This window comes from Rhinatrema bivittatum, chromosome 16 (genome assembly GCF_901001135.1).
Source record: "Rhinatrema bivittatum chromosome 16, aRhiBiv1.1, whole genome shotgun sequence".
NCBI classification, from domain to species: Eukaryota; Metazoa; Chordata; class Amphibia; order Gymnophiona; family Rhinatrematidae; genus Rhinatrema; species Rhinatrema bivittatum.
In genome coordinates, this window is record NC_042630.1 from 15,693,193 (window position 1) to 15,714,173 (window position 20,981).

General features: G+C 42.4%; 1 protein-coding gene across 1 annotated transcript; it reads left to right on the forward strand.

The window, feature by feature from the left end:
• Positions 1–535: 535 nt before the first annotated feature.
• On the forward strand, positions 536–15,445 carry LOC115077415 (extracellular calcium-sensing receptor-like). The gene is given in 7 exon segments (XM_029579704.1): positions 536–741; positions 1,021–1,312; positions 7,190–7,518; positions 7,520–8,033; positions 11,995–12,222; positions 13,724–13,847; positions 14,517–15,445. Coding segments are annotated over 7 exon segments (2,622 nt in total).
• The last annotated feature ends 5,536 nt before the right edge of the window (positions 15,446–20,981 follow it).

Below are 20,981 nucleotides of genomic sequence, written 5' to 3' on the forward strand. Positions count from 1 at the left end.
AATCAGAGATACCGAGAGAGGAGGGGAAGAGAAAAGAAAGGCAGAAAAAGAAGAAAGGATGGACAGAGAGAGGACAGAAAAAGAAAAGAAGGAGAAGAGAGAATGGACAGAGGGAGTGGCAGACAAAGAGACAGAGAGAAAGAAGGCCAGAGAGAAAATGAGAGGAGGGACAGATAGAGAAAAACAAGTGACAGAGTGAGAGACAGATTAATTGAAAAAGAGAAAAAGCAAGGCAGAGAGGCAGAGGGGAATGGAAAGAAAGGGAAGACAGGAAGGACAGACAGAGAAGAGAAGAATGACAGAGATCTTTTTCCTTCACAAACTCACAGATCTTTTAGACACTTTAGAATGTTGTACGGAAGCGAAACCTTGGTTAGCTTCTGCTCGCCGGGCCATTAATTGACGTGAGATATAATTGTAATGAACCTTCCCATCCCCTCACTGGACCCATCCATTTTGTATTCATTGGTCCCATGTGTCTTCTTCCCCCTCAAACATTCACAGCTTCCTACCTATCAGGTAGACCTCAGGAGGGATGCTGCCCACACTGCTGGTTTTCCTGGTGCTGCCCGCTCGCTTATGCCCAGTTGATGCCCAAGGCTGCACGCTGAAGAGTCTGGAAGAGGTTGTTTCCAGATCAGATGGAGATATCATCATCGGAGGGACATTTCCAATTAACTACAACTGGAGGGACCCTGAAATGGTCTTCACCAAGCCCCCGGAACCTATCCTATGCAACACGTAAAACCTTTTTGCTTCTTACAGAGATCAGGGACTTTTCTTTGTGTTACTGAGATAAATCAGGACACATTAATATTTCATTTACAGGAGGAGAGAATGTGGGAGAGAAAAAGTAGAATAAATTGATAGATGGATTGATACTGTTGAGAACGATACTGTAAGTAGGCACTGTAGATAAGCAAACAGACATAGAATATATAGACAGACAGATACTTAATCAGAGAGGTACACCAGATAGATGAATGGATAGATGGATTTATTAATCTGCTGTTTCTTCAGATTCACTTCTAGGTCTTATCAGTGGGCTCAGGCCATGGCCTTCACCATCAGTGAAATTAATCGAGATCAAAACTTCTTCCCGAATCTCACCCTGGGGTTTTTGGTTTACGACACCTGCCTGTCCTTGGTGAGGATACTGAAGGGCACCATGCGGATGCTGACGGGCCAGGCCAAGCCCATCGCTAACTACCAGTGCCAGAGCCAACCCTCGCTGGCAGCCTTCGTTGCCGATTCAGGCTCCACCCGGTCCATTGCCACAGCCAGACTGCTGGGGCTATACAGATACCCCCAGGTACATTCTAACTTTACATGTAAGAGAGGCGTTTGCCTGTCACTTCTTCCACAGGTGCCAGAGATGATCTGAATGTGTTTTGCCTCTCAGGAGTCCCTATACCTGTCAACATTTTCAGAAGTCAAAACCATATCAAATCGATGTATGTTTTAAAGGCTTCTACCCAAGGTGTCTCATCCTTATTTTGCCCCAGAGTACTATACAGCCTATGCATTTTTCCTTTTTTTTTTTTAAAACTTAAATTTTTATGGCCATCCAACTGAGCAGTTGCACACCATTTACACCGGGTAAATTCCTGAGATTGAAAATCACCCATGAAGGTACAAGCATGGGTGGTGCAGTGTCACAGCATGCACACTTTTTTGGGGAGGTGTCGGTGCTGGGGGAGGAAAAGCAAAACACGTGTGGGGATTTCATCTTGAACCTTATCATGAATACTTTGCAGCTGCTCCCCTCCCCTCCCCCCCGATTGGACTGAACTTTGAAAGGAAAACTCTGCAAGAAGAAAGATGAAGGTAATTAGCTTCACATTTTTATTTATTTAGAAACTTTTATATACCGGCATTAGTGGGTACATCATACCGGTTCACATAATAACTGAAAGTTTGGAAAATACATTTCAACAGGGAGACAGTAACTGGGCAGGGGATAAAATAAATAGGCAGTAGGAAAGATAGTTAAAAAACAAGAAAGTCATAACCAGAGAATACAGTTTATAATTTACAATGATAGTCTCCTTAATATAAGGAGAGGGCAGACCCCTGAAGGGGGAACTGTGAGGGGAGATGGAGAAGGGTTATTCTGGGTAGGCATGGTTGAACAGGAGTGTTTTTAATTTCTTTTTGAATTTGATTGCACAGGGTTCAATGCGCATGTGGTCAGGTAGGGAGTTCCAAAGAGCCGGACCGGCAATAGAGATAGCACGGTCGCGGGTAGTGGAGAGATGAGCCATTTTCAGGGATTGGACATGTAGGGTGCCTTTGTTGGTAGATCTGGTGGCTCGGGTGGACAGGGGGGCAGTGAAAGGTAGGTCGAGCCAGTTGGAGTTGTGGGTGTGGATGGACTTGTGTATTATGGTCAATGTTTTGTAATGTATACGGGACAGGATGGGGAGCCAATGTAAGTCCTTAAGGATGGGGGTAATATGGTCGTGTTTGCGTGCGTTAGTAATGAGTCTTGCGGTAGCATTTTGTAGTAGTTGAAGGGGTTTTATTGAGGACAATGGGAGCCCTAATAGGAGAGCATTACAGTAATCTAGTTTGGAGGTGAGAGTGGCTTGAATCACTGTACGGAGGTCATGGGTGTAGAGCAGGGGTCTGAGTTTCTTTAGTACATTGAGCTTGAAGAAGCCCACTTTAAGGATGGAATTGATGTGAGGTTTCATGCTAAGATTAGGATCAAGAAGGACTCCGAGGTCCCTAATGGACGGTTGGGCTGTGAGGAGGTTAAGTTTAGGGTCGTTAGGTGGGAGGTCGGGGGGATGTGAGGAGATGTAGAGGAGTTCCGTTTTGTTCGTGTTGAGTGCAAGCTGAAGGTTGGAGAGGAGTGCGTTGATGGCTGCAAGGCACTTTTCCCAGTGCTCCAGGGCGTCAGATATAGAGTTGTGAATGGGAATGATGATCTGTACATCATCAGCATAAAGATAGAATTTGAGTTTAAGGTCGGAAAGGAGATGGCAGAGAGGGATGAGGTAGATATTGAAGAGGGTAGATGAAAGTGATGAACCTTGCGGGACTCCTTGTTGTAGGGGGTATGCGGCAGATAGGTTGTTTCCGATTTTAACAGAGAACTTTCTGTTAGAGAGATAGGATTTGAACCAGGCTAGAGCTATTCCTGAGATGCCGATGCTTTCTAGCCGTGTCAGGAGGTGGTGGTGGCTGATGGTGTCGAAGGCCGCTGAGATATCGAGAAGGGCGAGGAGGTAACTGTGACCTTGTCCCAGTCCTCTGAGAAGATAGTCAGAGAGGGAGAGCAGTAAGGATTCGGTATTAAAGTGTTTTCTGAATCCAAATTGGGAAACATGGAGGATATCATGATTTTCTAGGTAGTCCATGAGTTGTGAATTGACCACCTTTTCCATAAGTTTGGAGATAAAAGGGAGGTTGGAAATGGGGCGGAAGTTGGAAGGGTCTTTCGGATCTAGGGAGGGTTTCTTAAGGAGGGGTTTGACAACAGCGTGTTTGAGGGAATCTGGGACTACCCCATGGGTGGTGGAGCAGTTGATAATATCTGCTATGGTGTTGGATATGCTGTTGGGGATGGTTATTAGGGCTTTGGTGGGGATGGTGTCGCTGGGGTGAGAGGCTGGCTTAAGTTTTCGCAAAAGGCCTGTAATTTCTTTAGAGGAGGTGAGGTCAATTGTGGTCATTGAAGGTTGGGATGGGGAGGGGATTGACGGTGGGTTAGTGGGGGGAGAGGGGTTGGTGGGGGAAAATCTGGAGAGCAGGTTGGCGATTTTGCTTTGGAAGTAGTTGGCGAGTTCTTCAGTTTTAGCCGCAGCCTCAGAGTCTGGAATGGTAGGAGGGATAGGGGTGGTAAGGCTAGCGACATAGGAGAAAAGAGCTTTAGGGTTGAAATTATAGTCATGGATTTTTTTTCCATAGAAGTCTCGCTTATGTTTAAGGGTGGACAGTCTATATATATGAAGGGCTGTTTTGTAGCTGGAGGATAGTTGGGGGGTTGGGTCCTTGCGCCATTTTCTCTCTTTTTGTCTGAGATTGCATTTAAGGGTTTTTAACTCTTGGGTGTACCATGGCTTAGAGGGTTTCACTGCGGTATTTATGATACGTTCGGTGATTGGGCATAGTTTGTTGGCAATGTCTTCTGTGAGGCTATGCCAGGATGCTAAGGCTGTATCTGGGTCTGATAAGATAAGTCTTGGTAGGGAAGAAGCTAGTGCGTCAGTTAATTTGTCGCTGGGGCAGGTTTTTCTGGATATGATGGTGGTGTGAGCAGGATAGTTAGTTGGGAGGGGTTTCTTCATGGCGAGTCTGCTTTCAATAAGGTAGTGGTCGGACCAAGGCACCGGGGTGCAGGTGGATGAGTTGGAGGTCTGGAAGCTGGAGTTAATAAACATTAGGTCCAACGTGTGACCAGCTTTATGAGTTGGAGATGCTATAATTTGTTGGAAGCCTATGGCAAGGAGCGATTGAATGAACGTTTCGCATGATGCAGTAGGGGGGAGTGAGTCAACATGGAGATTAAAATCTCCAAGGATGATGGAAGGGGTATCTGTTTTTATCCATTCTATAATGAATTCAATTAGGGGGGATGGGTTGGACTCAAGGACGGTAGGGGGGGCATATACTAGACATATTTGCAGGGTAGCTGCATTAAAGAGACCTATTTCAAGTTTAGGCGGGGCTGCTATGCTGATGGGTTTAAGGTTAAGTTGTTTCTTGGCTGCTAGGAGGAGTCCTCCTCCTCTTTTTTTTAGGTCGGTGGATGGGGAAGATGTCATAGAGGGAGGATGGGAGTTGGTTTATGAGGACGGTATCTGATTCTTTGAGCCATGTTTCAGTGACTGCACAAATGTCTGGAGTGCAGTCTGCTAGTATGTCGTTGAGGATTAGTGTCTTTTTAGATATGGATTGTGCATTCATAAGTATAATGGAGAGGGTGGTGAGACCGAGGAACTGAGTCAGGGGTGAGGTGAGGATGGGGATAAGGGATTTGCGGCGAGGTGATGGATGGCGGGGAAGGAGGGGGGGGGGGAGGTAGTCTGGAGTGAGGGTGGTGGATGTGAGGGATTGGGTAAGCAGCCATGTTGATGCCTTCGTGGTCAGGTAGGAATGGTAGGAACAGGTAGGAGGAGTTGGTACCTTGATAGTCAGGTGGGAGGGGAGGTGCAGGGGGAGGAGGAGGGTGATCTGGTAGTGGAGTAGGTCAGCAGGTTTCAGCAGTCTGGATATCAGCGGGTTACAATTAGAGGCAAAATGGTACAAGACTTAAATAGGGATGAGGTACAGAGTAGAGAAACAAAACATATCATGAGGATCATTTATTAGTGAGACTGACACTGAAATATTTGATACAGGGGGATCAGTCTTTACTTGGCCATGTTGGCGCACAGTATGGGGGTACTTTTGTATTCATGGACCTTGTAGCTAATTTTTAAAGGGAAACAATCAAAGTGGGGCCAAAACACCACTGGTACATTTGAAAATCAAATCAATGAATGTATTCTCCTTGGCCCATCCCTACCATTAGAGTCTTGTTTGACTGCTTCTATGGTTACTTGAAAGTGGCTTAGCCGAAAGAGTGCCTACTCCACCTGATTTCCTTTGAAGCTAAGCTTATTTATTTAATTTTTTTTAAAAGTCTTTTTTGTTTTCTGAAATGAGTCTCTTGCACCATTGAGACTTCTGTCTTTCATGGCTGGGTTCTCTTTCAAAGACAGACCACGTTTGAATGGAAAATACGGCCCCCTCAGATTTAAAGCATAATTAAAAAGACTTCCCCATGTGGGGAAGGTCTCCTTGCAACTTCAATGACTCCTGAGGAAACCCCACCCCCACCCCACTCTCCAGTTAATTAGAGGACCTGGGGAACCCCACCTCAAGTACCTGTGGGCGCCTCCATTTTAAGTCCATCCCTGATGAATTTACCAGTGACAAGTTAGTGGATGAGTGAACAGTAGCTCTGCCTCATAGGCCTCTTTTTCCATCGATGTAAAATACTGCTCCAGATCAGTAGTCTTCTTGCAAAACATCACCCATGAATGGAGAGTTAAGTGACTTAAAAATTATTAAACTTGTGGTAGTACAGATGCTGATTTTGGATGATTTTGTTAGATTATACATAATCCAGGACTGCTCATCTCCCTCAAATGGCCCCTCCAGCCAGTGATGTCATTCCCAAACCTTCCATCCCCACTGCTTCGTGTTATTATATTTAAATTAACAGGAGTTCATCGTTTCCCAAAATGAAACATCATGGGATATCTCTTAGGAGTAGACTAACCCTGTTTTAGATGCTTTAACCGAGATCATTCGAACATTCGAACAACAAACACATAACCATAATCAATGTGTGTAATTTTAATCAGACTAAGCTTCATTCTTTTAAAGCTCAGCAAAAGGATGAAAGTACAATGATAAAGGTAATCTTGTATCCTAAACTGTAAGAATGTGAATCGGAAATGACTCAGTACACTTACCAATTTATATCATTTACAAACTATGTACTGACCCTAAATTGGCACCTATGTTACTTAAGATACGTTAGCCTCATTTTATGTGCCTTGATGTGAACCGTTGTAAAGATTCCCACCAAACGACGGTATAGAAAAATTGTTAAATAAATAAATAAATAAATCATCCTCCACACTTTCTGCGGGAGGGATAATCCCACTTTCCCCACTAACATTTCTTGTGACCTGGGACAAGTTGCTTTAGCTTTTATTGCCTTAGATACCCACATAGACTGTAAGTTTTTTGTGACAGGGCCTTGTTGTATCTGAGTTTTAAAAATAATGTAAGCCACCTTGCGCATTCTTTGGAAAGATGGTCTAAAAATAAAACAACCACTTTCTTCTTATAAAAATGGGGAACTCTTGCATGTTCATGAATGCCTTCCTCTAAGGAGAACCATTTGGTTTCTGTAAATTCTATCCAGCTGTCTACAAAAAGGAAAACACACCGTTCTTGATTAATGATGGATATACCAAGTTCAGTCTCATAAAAGGGAAAGTATTGTACTGCTGAACTCACTGGAGTACATGATGAGGCTAAGAAAATTATCAGAGGGCAGTGAACACTTGGGATTGGCTATGCCTTTCTGACCCTAGATTACATTATACTAGATGCATGTGATTAGGATACAGAAATCTGAGCTTACTCACTAGAACTAATGTGCTTATATTATCTGCTGTTCCAGGTCAGTTATTTTGCATCCAGTCCCCTACTGAGTGAAAAGATCCAGTTTCCATCCTTTTTCCGGACCATCCCCAGTGATGACATCCAGGCTTGGGGATTAGCTCAGTTGGTGGCGCATTTTGAATGGAGCTGGGTAGGGCTCCTTTCCTCCGAAAATGACTATGGTGAATTGGGCTCTCAGATGCTGAAAAGCAAGCTACAGAAGTTTGGCATCTGCATTGCTTTTCATGAAACTTTCTCCATTGTTCTTACAGCCAGGAAAATCATCCACATTGTGGACACGGTGAAGAGAACATCTGCTAATGCTATCCTTGTCTTTTCTGCTGATCCTTTCATGTACCCCGGTAATGGAGGAACTATCAAAGCACAATATCACTGGGAAAGTGTGGCTTGCGAGTGAGGCTTGGTCGACCTCCCCTGGCGTTTCCACGAACAAGCTTGCTAGCATGTTGAGTGGTACCATTGGGTTTGCCATCCATGAAACTAAGATTCCAGGGTTCGAGGAGTTCCTACTCAAGCTTCACCCTTTGAACTCTCCTAATGACATATTTGTCAAAATGTTCTGGGAGATGGCCTTTAGGTGCCGATGGCCCAATTCAAAAATCAACCAAACTTTGGTCAACTTGGATGCCAACTCATCTGGAGAATTCTGTACAGGAGCTGAGCAACTAGAAAACCTCAAGAGCCCTAACTCCAATGAAACCGACTTGAGAATCAGCCTCAACATCTACAACGCAGTTTACTCTGTGGCACATGCTCTCCAGGACACGAACTCCTGTGTACCAGGAAAGGGACCCTTTGCCAACAACACTTGTGCCAACTTTCAACATTTCAAGCCATGGCAGGTGAGAAGCAAAATTGTTTTGGATGAATATTAAAAGAATACACATGCATGTTCCTAGTCTCTCTTTTCAGGCCATAGAAAGAAACTTGAATATTCGACTTAGCACTGGGATGGTTTACTTGTGGCATATTTTGGCTAATTGCTTAAAGATATCATATAATCAAGCAGATGCTGAGAAATTCAACAGAATCATGACCAAGCCTGGATCCAGATATAACAAATGGCATGTAATACAAATTGTCCGTATCCTTCTCCGCATGTGATGAGAAATATAAATATATGTCTTCCCAAAATCCCATGCTCTCATCTACAAAAAAAGTTCTAAATGAACCATTCTATTTTTATCAATTGTAATAAAATATATATAGAAGAACGAGGTAAGTTTCATATTACTGGTGCATACCTCCACGGCCTTGCGTCCTTCTTGTGATATAATCATCAACTTGCCTCCTTCCTCCTTTTGTTCTTTTTATTTATTTTATAAATAATTTTAATGTGATATTAATCAAAAAATTTTTTTAAAAAACAATTGTGATCTCCACTATGCATGAAACAGGATAATCTAACTTATATTTTTTCGTATTGCTTTCAATTTCATTTAAATTTTTATTGAGTAGTAGTTCAATTACGTTATCCCTATGCTTGTGGAAGATTATGTCTCAATCTCCGTTTTGTCTATACGCCTTTCCTTTAAATTCCCCAAAAGGGTTTTGTGAACGCCATGGTCTTATATGTTAGACTGCCAATGTCCAAATAAAAACTGTTAGAGACTTATCTCCCGACACAGCTGCGTTTCGTTCTTTCTTCGTCAGGGGAGTATGTCCGTTCCTGTTGTCTATTCCATGGTTGATCCAAAATTCATAGCTTATTTGTTCCGGCTGTTCGTTCTCTCTCTCTGGCGCATAAGCTCCGAGTGGCGGCGTTGTTTTTTAGCGCTTCATCTGTGCTTTAAAAACTGGTCAGCAGATCTCACCTCGACCAATGGGGTTGGATACGTGTTACGTACTACGTCATCTTCACAAACGATTACTGATTGGTGGTCTCAAAATTAAAGAGCCGCTTGTCCCGAGTGAACATATGTCAGTGCCCCATCCTTTTCAGATTAAACTCGCCCACTCCACTTCTTCGTTTAATCCTCGTGGTACCACTGTATTCAACCAAAAGATCCATTGTTGTTCAATGTAGTTCAATTTCCTCCTTTCGTCTCCCCCTGTGTTATTACTGTCAACTTTGTCAATGACTGTCCATCTTAATTGATCAAAGACATGATCGTATTCAATACAATGCTGCACCATAGGTGCTTCCACTGTTTTTGTGTTTAATTTCGATCTATGCTCGATCAATCAAGTTCTTATAACTCTTGATGTCCTGCCTACATAATTTTTAGGACAAGGACACTGAATCAAATAGATCACATTTTTTGATGTACAATCAGTGTCTCTATTTCTCATTATACAGTATCCTGTAACGGGATCCTTCCATTCATTGCCCTCAATGGTGGTTTTACACATGTCACATCGTTGACATGCCATGTGATTTCCTCTTGTAGTTTTCTCTTCAGTTTCTCTAATAATATCTGCGTGAACCACCATATCTTTAATGTTAGATCCCCTCGTTGTAGCTATTAGTGGAAATTCTTCAAATGCCTCGTGTACTGATAAAATAGGCCAATGTCTTCTTATGGAAGCTGTAATGGATGCCGTTGCTGTACTTTGAGGAATAATACAGGTTAGTCTACCTTGTTCCTTCTTGTTTCGGTATTGGAGCAATTGATTACGATCAGCATATTTTGCTCTTTTGTATGCTCTATTTATGATTTTTTTAGGATATCCTCTATCCTTAAATTTGTTCTTCAAGTATTCTGCTTGTCTCTCAAATTCTTCAGAGGTGGAACAGATTCTTTTGTATCCTCAAAGTATTTTTTGTATTCCTCAAAGTACAGCAACGGCATCCATTACAGCTTCCATAAGAACACATTGGCCTATTTTATCAGTACACGAGGCATTTGAAGAATTTCCACTAATAGCTACAACGAGGGGATCTAACATTAAAGATATGGTGGTTCACGCAGATATTATTAGAGAAACTGAAGAGAAAACTACAAGAGGAAATCACATGGCATGTCAACGATGTGACATGTGTAAAACCACCATTGAGGGCAATGAATGGAAGGATCCCATTACAGGATACTGTATAATGAGAAATAGAGACACTGATTGTACATCAAAAAATGTGATCTATTTGATTCAGTGTCCTTGTCCTAAAAATTATGTAGGCAGGACATCAAGAGTTATAAGAACTCGATTGATCGAGCATAGATCGAAATTAAACACAAAAACAGTGGAAGCACCTATGGTGCAGCATTGTATTGAATACGATCATGTCTTTGATCAATTAAGATGGACAGTCATTGACAAAGTTGACAGTAATAACACAGGCGGAGACGAAAGGAGGAAATTGAACTACATTGAACAACAATGGATCTTTCGGTTGAATACAGTGGTACCACGAGGATTAAACGAAGAAGTGGAGTGGGCGAGTTTAATCTGAAAAGGAAGGGGCACTGACATATGTTCACTCGGGACAAGCGGCTCTTTAATTTTGAGACCACCAATCAGTAATCGTTTGTGAAGATGACGTAGTACGTAACACGTATCCAACCCCATTGGTCGAGGTGAGATCTGCTGACCAGTTTTTAAAGCACAGATGAAGCGCTAAAAAACAACGCCGCCACTCAGAGCTTATGCGCCAGAGAGAGAGAACGGACAGCCGGAACAAATAAGCTATGAATTTTGGATCAACCATGGAATAGACAACAGGAACGGACATACTCCCCTGACGAAGAAAGAACGAAACGCAGCTGTGTCGGGAGATAAGTCTCTAAGAGTTTTTATTTGGACATTGGCAGTCTAACATATAAGACCATGGCGTTCACAAAACCCTTTTGGGGAATTTAAAGGAAAGGCGTATAGACAAAACGGAGATTGAGACATAATCTTCCACAAGCACAGGGATAACGTAATTGAACTACTCAATAAAAATTTAAATGAAATTGAAAGCAATACGAAAAAATATAAGTTAGATTATCCTGTTTCATGCATAGTGGAGATCACAATTGTTTTTTAAAAAAATTTTTTGATTAATATCACATTAAAATTATTTATAAAATAAATAAAAAGAACAAAAGGAGGAAGGAGGCAAGTTGATGATTATATCACAAGAAGGACGCAAGGCCGTGGAGGCATGCACCAGTAATATGAAACTTACCTCGTTCTTCTATATATATTTTATTACAATTGATAAAAATAGAATGGTTCATTTAGAACTTTTTTTGTAGATGAGAGCACGGGATTTTGGGAAGACATGTAATACAAATTAACATAGCAAACCTTTTTATATTCGGCCACAAACTTGGGCAGTCTGCAGCAGGGACTTATGAAGATAATGTAGTTTTCTGGGGAGCTTTTAATTAAGCATTTTTTCTATTGCTGGCAAGGGCCTTAAAATACAAACTAAGTGATTGGTAGCGATTTCATAGTACGTTAATGGTAAATCTGTTGTATATAAACCTTTATATCTGGAAAAAAAATCTCAACATACTTTAAAATTCAATGTATCAGCGATGCATATGCAGTCACCTCTGGAATACATGGACAGGCAGCACATTTTGGGCACTGCGAACACACTGTGCTTCCAAGGATAATTTAAAAAAAACAATCGGAACAATGTTATTCATATTGTGATGACTGTTTGCAGGTAAAATCTAAGACATAAAGAAATAAAGTGATTCACTAAAGATATGATAGAGATTTAAATTTATATCCAAGGGTTCTATTGGCTCTCACTTACTGCTAGTCTATGCTGCCTCCCTGTCTATGATTTGTGGTTAATGGTGGTGTTGTATATATTTATATGGGGGCATCTAGTTTTATTTGTTACAGTTCTGTTGTTTGTCCCTGCAGCTCCTGCATTATATGAAGAAGGTGCATTTCAGGAACAAAATGGGGGAAGAGATGTACTTTGATAGGGACGGCAACCCCCCCGCCATGTATGACATTGTCAACTGGCACCTGCAACCCGATGGCACCATCAGCTATGTGAACGTGGGAAAAATGGACTCCAGAGCACCCAAAGGAGAGGAGTTGTATGTCAACATCAGCGCCATTCAATGGAATACCCAACGCACAGAAGTACTCAACCATGACTAGGGCATGGGATAAATACAGGGGATCTCTAAGGAAGTGATGAGAATTATAATGCTAAATTAATTGGACGGATGGGCAGACTGGATGGGCCATACGGTCTTTTTCTGCTGTCATGTTTCTATGTTTCTAGGGCTGTGATGATATACAAAAGATAGTTTCACCGTCTTCATAAAATTAAACAATATCAAGCCATCTTCTGAGTTCCTTCAGAAATGTTCTCATCAGCTCGCGTTCATCCTATATTTTGCAGTGTAGAATCTCACGGGAAACTGGAGAAAGCAGAGAAATCTTGCGTAGCCCTAAAAGATGTACATAATGAAAAAATGTACTTATAGAGCACCCGGGTGGGAGGTCCATACATTCCTGGGGCTTATGGACCAATGGGAAGGCTACTTACATCTCTAAGTAGAGCAGTAGTGGATGCAATGGTATGACTAAATTTCTTTCCCCTGCAATTCTTCACAACAGTTTCATAAAGTAAACATAGGCCATCATGTCATTCTCTAAGAGCAAAAATAAAATATAGAATTACTGCAAGAGAGAGTATTAGTAGATCTATAGGTCCTGGAGAAAACCAAATTCTTTACCAGTTGTGTAATATGTTTAATCATTATGCAAAGATGATGCACATGAGCCCCTGAGATTACCCAGAATGATTCTTCAGATGTCACCTACACAGTCTCAAATGCTCAAGTACATTATCCTGTTTGGATCATTTTTTGCCGGTCTGATAGAAGGTACCAAAAACATGCAAAAACACAGAGAGAAAATATACAGAAAATCTCGATAGGCCTTTCTTACCTTACTCATAAGAACATAAGAACATAAGAAACTGCCATGCTCAGTCAGACCAAGGGTCCATCAAGCCCAGCATCCTGTTTCCAACAGAGGGCAAACATAGCAATTACCCAAACACTAAGAAGATCCCATGCTACTGCTGCAATTAATAGCAGTGGCTATTCCCTAAGTAAACTTGATTAATAGCCATTAATGGACTTCTCCTCCAAGAACCTATCGAAACCCATTTTGAACCCAGCTATACTAACTGCACTAACCACATCCTATGGCAACAAATTCCAGAGCTTTATTGTGCGTTGATTGAAAAAGAATTTCCTCCGATTAATCTTAAATGTGCTACTTTTTAACTTCATGGAATGCCCACTAGTCCTTCTATTATTCAAAAGTATAAATAACCAATTCACATCTACTTGTTCAAGACGTCTCATGATCTTTAAGACCTCTATCATATCCCCCCTCAGCCGTCTCTTGTCCAAGCTGAACAGCCCTAATGTCTTCATCCTTTCCTCATAGGGGAGCTGTTCCATCCCCTTTATCATTTTGGTTGCCCTTCTCTGTACCTTCTCCATCGTAACTATATCTTTTTTGAGATGCAGCGACCAGAATTGTACACAGTATTCAAGATCGATAGTGTATCACTAAAAGACTCCCTGCATGCTAAATACATTCCAAATTGTCCCCTCCTCAGATCCCGCACTCCGTATGCAGTGAGAGTTGCCCCCCCGGGTACAGGAAGGCATCTCAGAAGGGACGGCCCCTCTGCTGCTTCGACTGCGTCCTGTGTGCGGAGGGGGAGGTTTCCAATGTGACAGGTAAAGGAGGAAATTCCTCTATTAGTCACTAGCAAGATTCATCTCTAGTCTCTCCATGGACACCGAGAGGTCAATATTCAAAGGATTTGGTCCAGCTAAGTTTTAGTTAGAAGGACAAAACCCAAGATTTGAATGTTTCTTCCAGCTCCCAGGCTAATTTTTGTTTTGGGCATCTTCTTCCCCACACAAAAGTTACCTGGATAAAAGGAAACAGTGATGTGGCCTTTCCAAGGTGTGGTTTTGCTTTTTCCGGGCAGTACTCATATTCAGTGCTGCCCAGAGAAATTTAGCTGGGATTATGTGACTGGAAAAAAATATCTGACCAAGGTTATCCAGATAACTTTACCCGGATAACTGTTCCACTTGCCTGCTTATACTATATTGACCTCTGAGGCCTCCATGGAGGTCTCTGGCAGCTGCTTGTGGCTTGGGCCACCACTGAGGCAAAGAGGCCAAGTAAAACAAAGTTATATCCTTATTGAGTTGCCTCAGTTGTGTTACAGATTTGCCTTCCTTTCTAAGTGGGAATTCCTCTCAGTGTTTACATCTGTGATAAATTATGTCCTCCTGAGGGACAAAAAACTGGCAGATGAAGAAAATTGAAGATCCTCTATGGACCACTTTCTAATAATATTTTCCTTTGCAAAAATGTCTCTTTTTCTGTCTTAGATTCCAACACTTGCTGGCCATGTCCAAGTGACCAGTGGCCAAACCAGAGAAGAAGCAAGTGTACCCCAAAGAGAAAAGAATTTCTATCCTATCAGGAGCCACTGGGATCAACTCTTGCTGCTATTGTAGTTTTATGGACCATCATCACTATATTAATTTTATGTACATTTATCAAGTATCGAGATACTCCCATTGCCAAAGCCAATAATCGAGCGCTATCTTTCCTTCTCCTGGGAACGCTGGTGCTGAGTTTTCTCTGTTCTTTGCTCTTCATTGGGGATCCTCATCCAACAACCTGTTTGATCCGCCAAACAGCATTTGGCATTACCTTCGTCCTCTGTATCTCTTGTGTGTTGGCCAAGACCATTATGGTGATCATCGCCTTCAATGCCACCAAACCTAACAGTAACTTCAGAGGGTGGCTGGGACCCTGGGTGACCATTGTGCTAGTTTCTACTTCCACATTTCTTCAGGTCTTCATCTGTACTACCTGGCTTCTGCTCTGCCCTCCCTTCCCAGAGAAGAACATGAAACTGAAGACTGGCATCATCATATGGCAGTGCAATGAATGCTCAGATGTTGCATTCTGGTGCATGCTGGGATACATGGGACTCTTGGCATGCGTCAGTTTCCTGGTGGCCTTCCTTGCACGCAAGTTGCCTGACAGCTTCAATGAGGCCAAATGGATCACGTTTAGCATGCTCGTGTTCCTGAGTGTCTGGCTGTCCTTCATCCCAGGCTATCTCAGCACTCAGGGGAAGTACACAGTGGCTGTGGAGGTTTTTGGGATCATCTCTTCCAGTGCAGGTATTCTTGTTTGCATTTTTTTCCCCAAGTGTTACATCATATTACTAAGACCTGACATGAACACTCGACAACAGCTCTTTGGGAAAGGAGCTAGGAAGAACAAGAAGATAAAGACCATCTAGGAATCCATCACACTCCGCCACTCTGCATCACATGGTTAGCACTGCTCAAGTAGCCGTAGTGGTCTCTGAGAACATTGGAACCTTTGTAGCCTGTGATACCTTTTAGTAGATCTTCAAAAGTGATGTAACACCCGAGCTTTCAAGATCCCTTCTTCAGATTGACTCACTCAAGATTACTGCTTGCAAATTATGTTGAAATTAAGCTCCTGCTTTTCGATTCAAGCAATATCTAACTTAAGGTGATCTTTTGAGGGGCATCGGCAATCGATCTTAAACTGGGTCTAACTTATGTATGCTGCACTTCCATCTTTAATGAACAAATTTAGTCATTTATTTATATTCTGCTTTTTCTGTACTTCAAAGTGGATTACATTCAGGTACATACAAACATACATAATGGCCGAATTGAGCTGCAGAGAATGTAAAGTTATAGTGCTTAAGAGGATTTAATTGATGCATGACTTTGATACGGAGGTGAAGAATTTGATACTATGAAAGCTGGCCGTTTTGAACAGCCATGAACCATAGACGATAAATTAACAATATTCACTAATATGACGTTTATCTAAGTCAATATTTAGATATTGACGTGAAAGTTGAGAGACTTACACAAAAGTGAGCATATACATTCATTGTTTTTACTTCTAACGCATCCACCTGAGGAAGCTATATACAGCAAAATGGAGGCCTCGTGTTGGGGAGATAAATTAACATTTTTGAACTTTGTGAACTGAATGTATTTTGAAATACTTGCAAAGCTCTTCATATAGGACACTTTTAATTTGTTGTTGACTAGCTCAATCTATGTTATACTTAAAAAGAAATGAGAAAACTTGGATTTTTTTTTATGCCATTAATGATTGGTGGTGATAAGAAAGCAAGTAATACGCTTGCTGCCTAATATAGTAAGCTATCAACTGGCTTTTTAATCCATTAAGTTTAACACCATTAATGCAATCATCCTTGAAATTGTATTAAGAGACTCTCTTAGTGTTCTGTATTGTATGTTGTCTCATTTGAGATCACTATTTTTTTGTTTATTTATACAACCCAATTCACCAACAATGACCCATATGGTGTGCCAACACACAATCTACCTGTATACTAAACACCTAATACCTCTCAATACTACATTTTAATGAGAAAATATTTCTTCTTTTTTGTGTCTTAATTTTATGACTTTACAGTTTATTTTTAAATATTTTTTTCAATTTATTCTTCTATTCCTGTGCATCAAACTCTTTTGCTTTTGTTGGTAACTTGTTTTTTTCTACTGCCAACTTATGTTTCATAATGTAAATGTTTTACTTGGGTCTACAGTGAAGGCAGAGTCAAAGTGCAATTAAAATAAGATTATTGAGTTCACAGAATGAAGTTTGAGATTTTCTATTTTATATTAGAGATCTGAGAGTGCAGGAGTGAGGTGCACAGGCCGAGCTCTGTGTATGGGGGCTGGGGTGGGGGAAAGGTGTCTCCTTACTAGAATAGCAGGGAGGGAGTGCTGCAGGGCAGGAGGGAGGTAGATTGGCAGAACTCTGTGTGTGTGTGTGTGTGTGTATGTGTGTATGTGTGTGTGTGTGTGAGTGTGTGTGTGTGTGTGTGTGTGTGGGGGGGGGGGGTGTCTCAGTAGTGGGTGCCTCAATGCTGGACTGACATACACTGGTTGATACAGTTATGTGGGAATTGTAGAGTAGTGTGTAGGTTACTAAGCCTCAGATTACTGGGGGCTACAAATTAACATTCCCTTAAACCTGCTCTCTGGGACCTATTTACTAAAGCATGTTAAAAACGCATGTTAGTGCACCCACGTTGACATGGTATTTAGTAAAGTGTGTTAAGCGCTTGGTAAATACTGTATTAAATACTGATGGCGGTAACGCATGTGCGGCGCTACTGACTGCAATAACACGAAGCAGTCCCCTCACCCTTGTAGCCCCCAAATCCACCTGCTCAAAGCAGCAGCAGCAGCAGCTCCACCACCCCACTAAGCACTCCCTCCCGTCCACCCCAAAGCAGCAAGAGCTTTCTCAAAAAATCCCTCAACAAAGCTTCCGAGGGACAAAGGGAACCCGTGAGTCCGCTGGTGCCCATTTGAAGTGCACAGTCCGGCCGATGCAATATAGTGTGCTCGGCCAAGCGCACAGCTTTAAAGGCGCTTGGACGCGTGTTTTGGACGCGCATCCAAAACCCCTCATGCAATATGGGGATTAGCGCATCCGAAACATGCGTCCAAACCTGCGCGAAGCTAATAATGCTCATCACTGTAAATTCATGTTGATGAGCGCTGTTAGCTATTACCCCCGATGCAAAAAAATAAATGAGTGTCCGACGAGCACATTTTTACTCTCAGAAATGAAAGCCTGCCCCGGAGCAGGCATAATTTATTTATTTATCTATTTATTTATTTATTTGTTGAGTTTTATATACCGTCATTCGGTAGAACCATCATAACGGTTTACAAAAATATACATTTTTCTTAGCAGTTGTGTAACAGAAAAAACAATGTGAATGTTATACATTTTCTTAGCAGTTACGCAACAGTAAAAAAAACAATTTGAACAATATCAGAAATAAGCATATCAGGTCCAGAGAGCATTATTAGGTTGGATGGGGAGGGTATGCAGTTCAGAGTGCACTCGAGGAGCCCCAAAAGTTTTTAGAAAAGCAGAAAATACTGCTTTTCCGTAGTTCCTCCGAAAAAAGGAGAACTGTAGAACATTTTTAAAAAGTGTCACTGGCAGTCAAGTTAGGGAAACGGACGCTCAATTAGCCATGCACAGGTTAGGAGGAACGGATGCTCGTAAAATTGGGCGCCGTTTTCCTTAACTCGCTGACAGCCGACCTCTCCTGGGCGCCCGATGCCGAGGAAGCTGCTAGGGACTCAAAGCTTCCCCTGGCCCCTCCTTTTTACCGGGACGGCCCATTTAAATATTAAATCAGGTGCCCGGGAGAGGTGCGTCGGTCATGAGCGCCCGTTTAACGTGCCTGAATAAGTGGAGCAGTCAGGAGCAGGGATTGCTTCCGCCCCAAAGCACCAGGTGCAGTCGGGGAGCAGATGTGCTTAAGCGTTATTCGCATGGACACAGAGAGAGGACAGGTCTTTTAGTATTAATGTATGAGGTGCTGTCTCACCAGTTCTAGTCGCTCTGACCTCGGAGGAATCACTTTACATCCTTGTGCCTCAGTCCCTGATTTTCAAAGGCATTCCTGCGGGAGAATCGGTGCTTCGCCTGTTGAAATGGCCGATTCTAACACTGCCCGCCCCACACACGTGCTTAAGTTTTACTAAGGCTGAGCAGGAGGCATTCTCAGGGTGTGTGTGTGGGGGAGGGGTTGGGGGGGTCTGGAAAGCACGCGTGTTTTGGCATGTTCAGAAGCATGCATGCAAGTTTTCCCGAAGATATTTCTGTCTACCAATTGTGCAGGTCGTTGGAGAGGGGGGGGGAGGGAGGCGTAATTTTCAAAAGCGAGCCCCTGTGTGCGTTTGCCGACTTTATTATTTTTTTTATACGGGCTGTTATGAAATTTGCTATGTTGAGGGCCTGACTTTCCAAGCCGTTTACACACAGACGCGGTGGTGACAACAATAGCCCGGAGCTTCAGTTTTACTCGAGCTGGGGAGAAGTTGCTCCGGAGGTGGACTAGGAATTTCCGCGCATACCTTTCTGATTTTAAAGATCCCGCGCGTAAGGGTCACTCGCACAAAATACCGCCCCTTCCCACGAGCAGACCTAACTTTCTGTGAGTCATTCTGTGCACTTATCAGGTCGATTACCTGCACATTTTCAAGGCGAGCGTATGCCTATAAGTTTGCTTTGAAAATTTGGCATAAAGTCTACACGTACAATGTAGGCTTAGGCTTTAGCCGAATGTGCAGAGTTATAAAATTAATTCCTCTACGTCTGTTTATTGACTGTATTACAAATGCCTTATTCGTGTTTGCGTCTACTGTGAACCTAGAGTCAAGCCCCAATTAAAATAACATTACTGAGTCACACAAAATAAAGTTGGTGTTGATGAACTTTATGTTACAGGTCTGATTCTGCAGGATTGAGGGGTATTGGAAGGGCTGCATGCGGAGTCTCAGTGCAGGAGTAACGGGGCAGAATTAAGGTGTACTGACTGACAATGTTTCGTGGGTCACTGAGCTATCAGCCAAAACTCCTTAAATACAAGTTAAAAGCCCTTTTATACCTTTCTATCTCTCTGCCTGAATCTGGACAAATCATAGCTATCCGGCAAATAGCGCGACAGTGCCGCTGAATATCCCCGGCTTTCTTAAAATTAGCCAGATAAGTATATCCAGCCAACTTTAGTACAGCCCTATAGCTCAGCCAGTAACTCTGCTCCATCCCAAAACGTCTCCTGCCCACCCCTGGAATACTCCAAACTTATGCAGCTAGAATATAACCGGTTAGCTATTTAGAAGGATAACTTTTCAGTTATCCGTCTAAATGGGTTTTGAGTATTGACCTCTTTATCTCTGTATTCCTCAGTTCTAATTTACGACTCTGCCATTGACTCTATATGTGTGTGTGTGTGTGTGTGTGGCCTTGGGGTGAGTCGCTTTATCTCCCTGTGCCTCAGTTCTAATCCCCAGTCTGCCACTGAATCTCTCTGGGTGACCTCGTCCAATCACCTTATCTACCTGTGCCTCACTGATATGGCTGTCATTGGCTTGCAACTAATAATGATAACGCCGCCCCTTCCACTTTCTCCTCGTTGCAGAAAGAAATGCTGCCAGGTTGCCCATCCTAGAGAGGCTGCTCGTGTCCTTCTGAGCTACCACTTTTCTTAGAATCCACTATGATTCAGAAATGCTAATTATTAATAAGATTCTACTCATCATTAAAAAGTCTGCACATCCCCTACCTTCACTGAGCCCTGGCTTCATCTTCATAAATAATTGAAATCAGCAGTGAATAACGACTCTCTTCCTCCTCCGATGGGATCTGGAAGAAATGAGAGACAATTACAGGATAATTCTCTCCGGAGGGAGATCTCTCCCTGTCAGAGGGTGGGGAGGAACGAGTATAAAGGCAGGCAGGATCCGGGGGAGGTCACCACTGCGGTGATACGTCAGGACCTGGGGAGTCATCGGGAAGGATCAGACAGTCCGAACGCCACAAGCATATAGTCAAGCAATATTGATTTCAGGTATTATAATAACATCTCCCTTTTACTTCTGGGTCTTGCGTGTAGTTGTATGACTTTGACCTTTTTTTTTTGTTTTCTTAACATTAAGGAGGTAATTTTCAAAGGAGTTACTTATTTAAATGCAACTTTATTGTAGCAAGTTCCAAAAGCCATTTACTCAAGTAAAGTGCATTTATACATGCAAAATCCATTTCTAAGCATGTAAATACTTTTTAAAATCAGGCCCAAAGTTTTTTCCCTGCCATTTGCAGTGCTGTGTGTGTGTGTGTGCGCACATAATGAGGGGCCGGAAGAATTAAAGATTTGTAATGTTGACACCGATGTTCCCAATCCCAAACCTGAGCTTTCTCCTGCTTATTAGCACATGCACCCTGAGAGC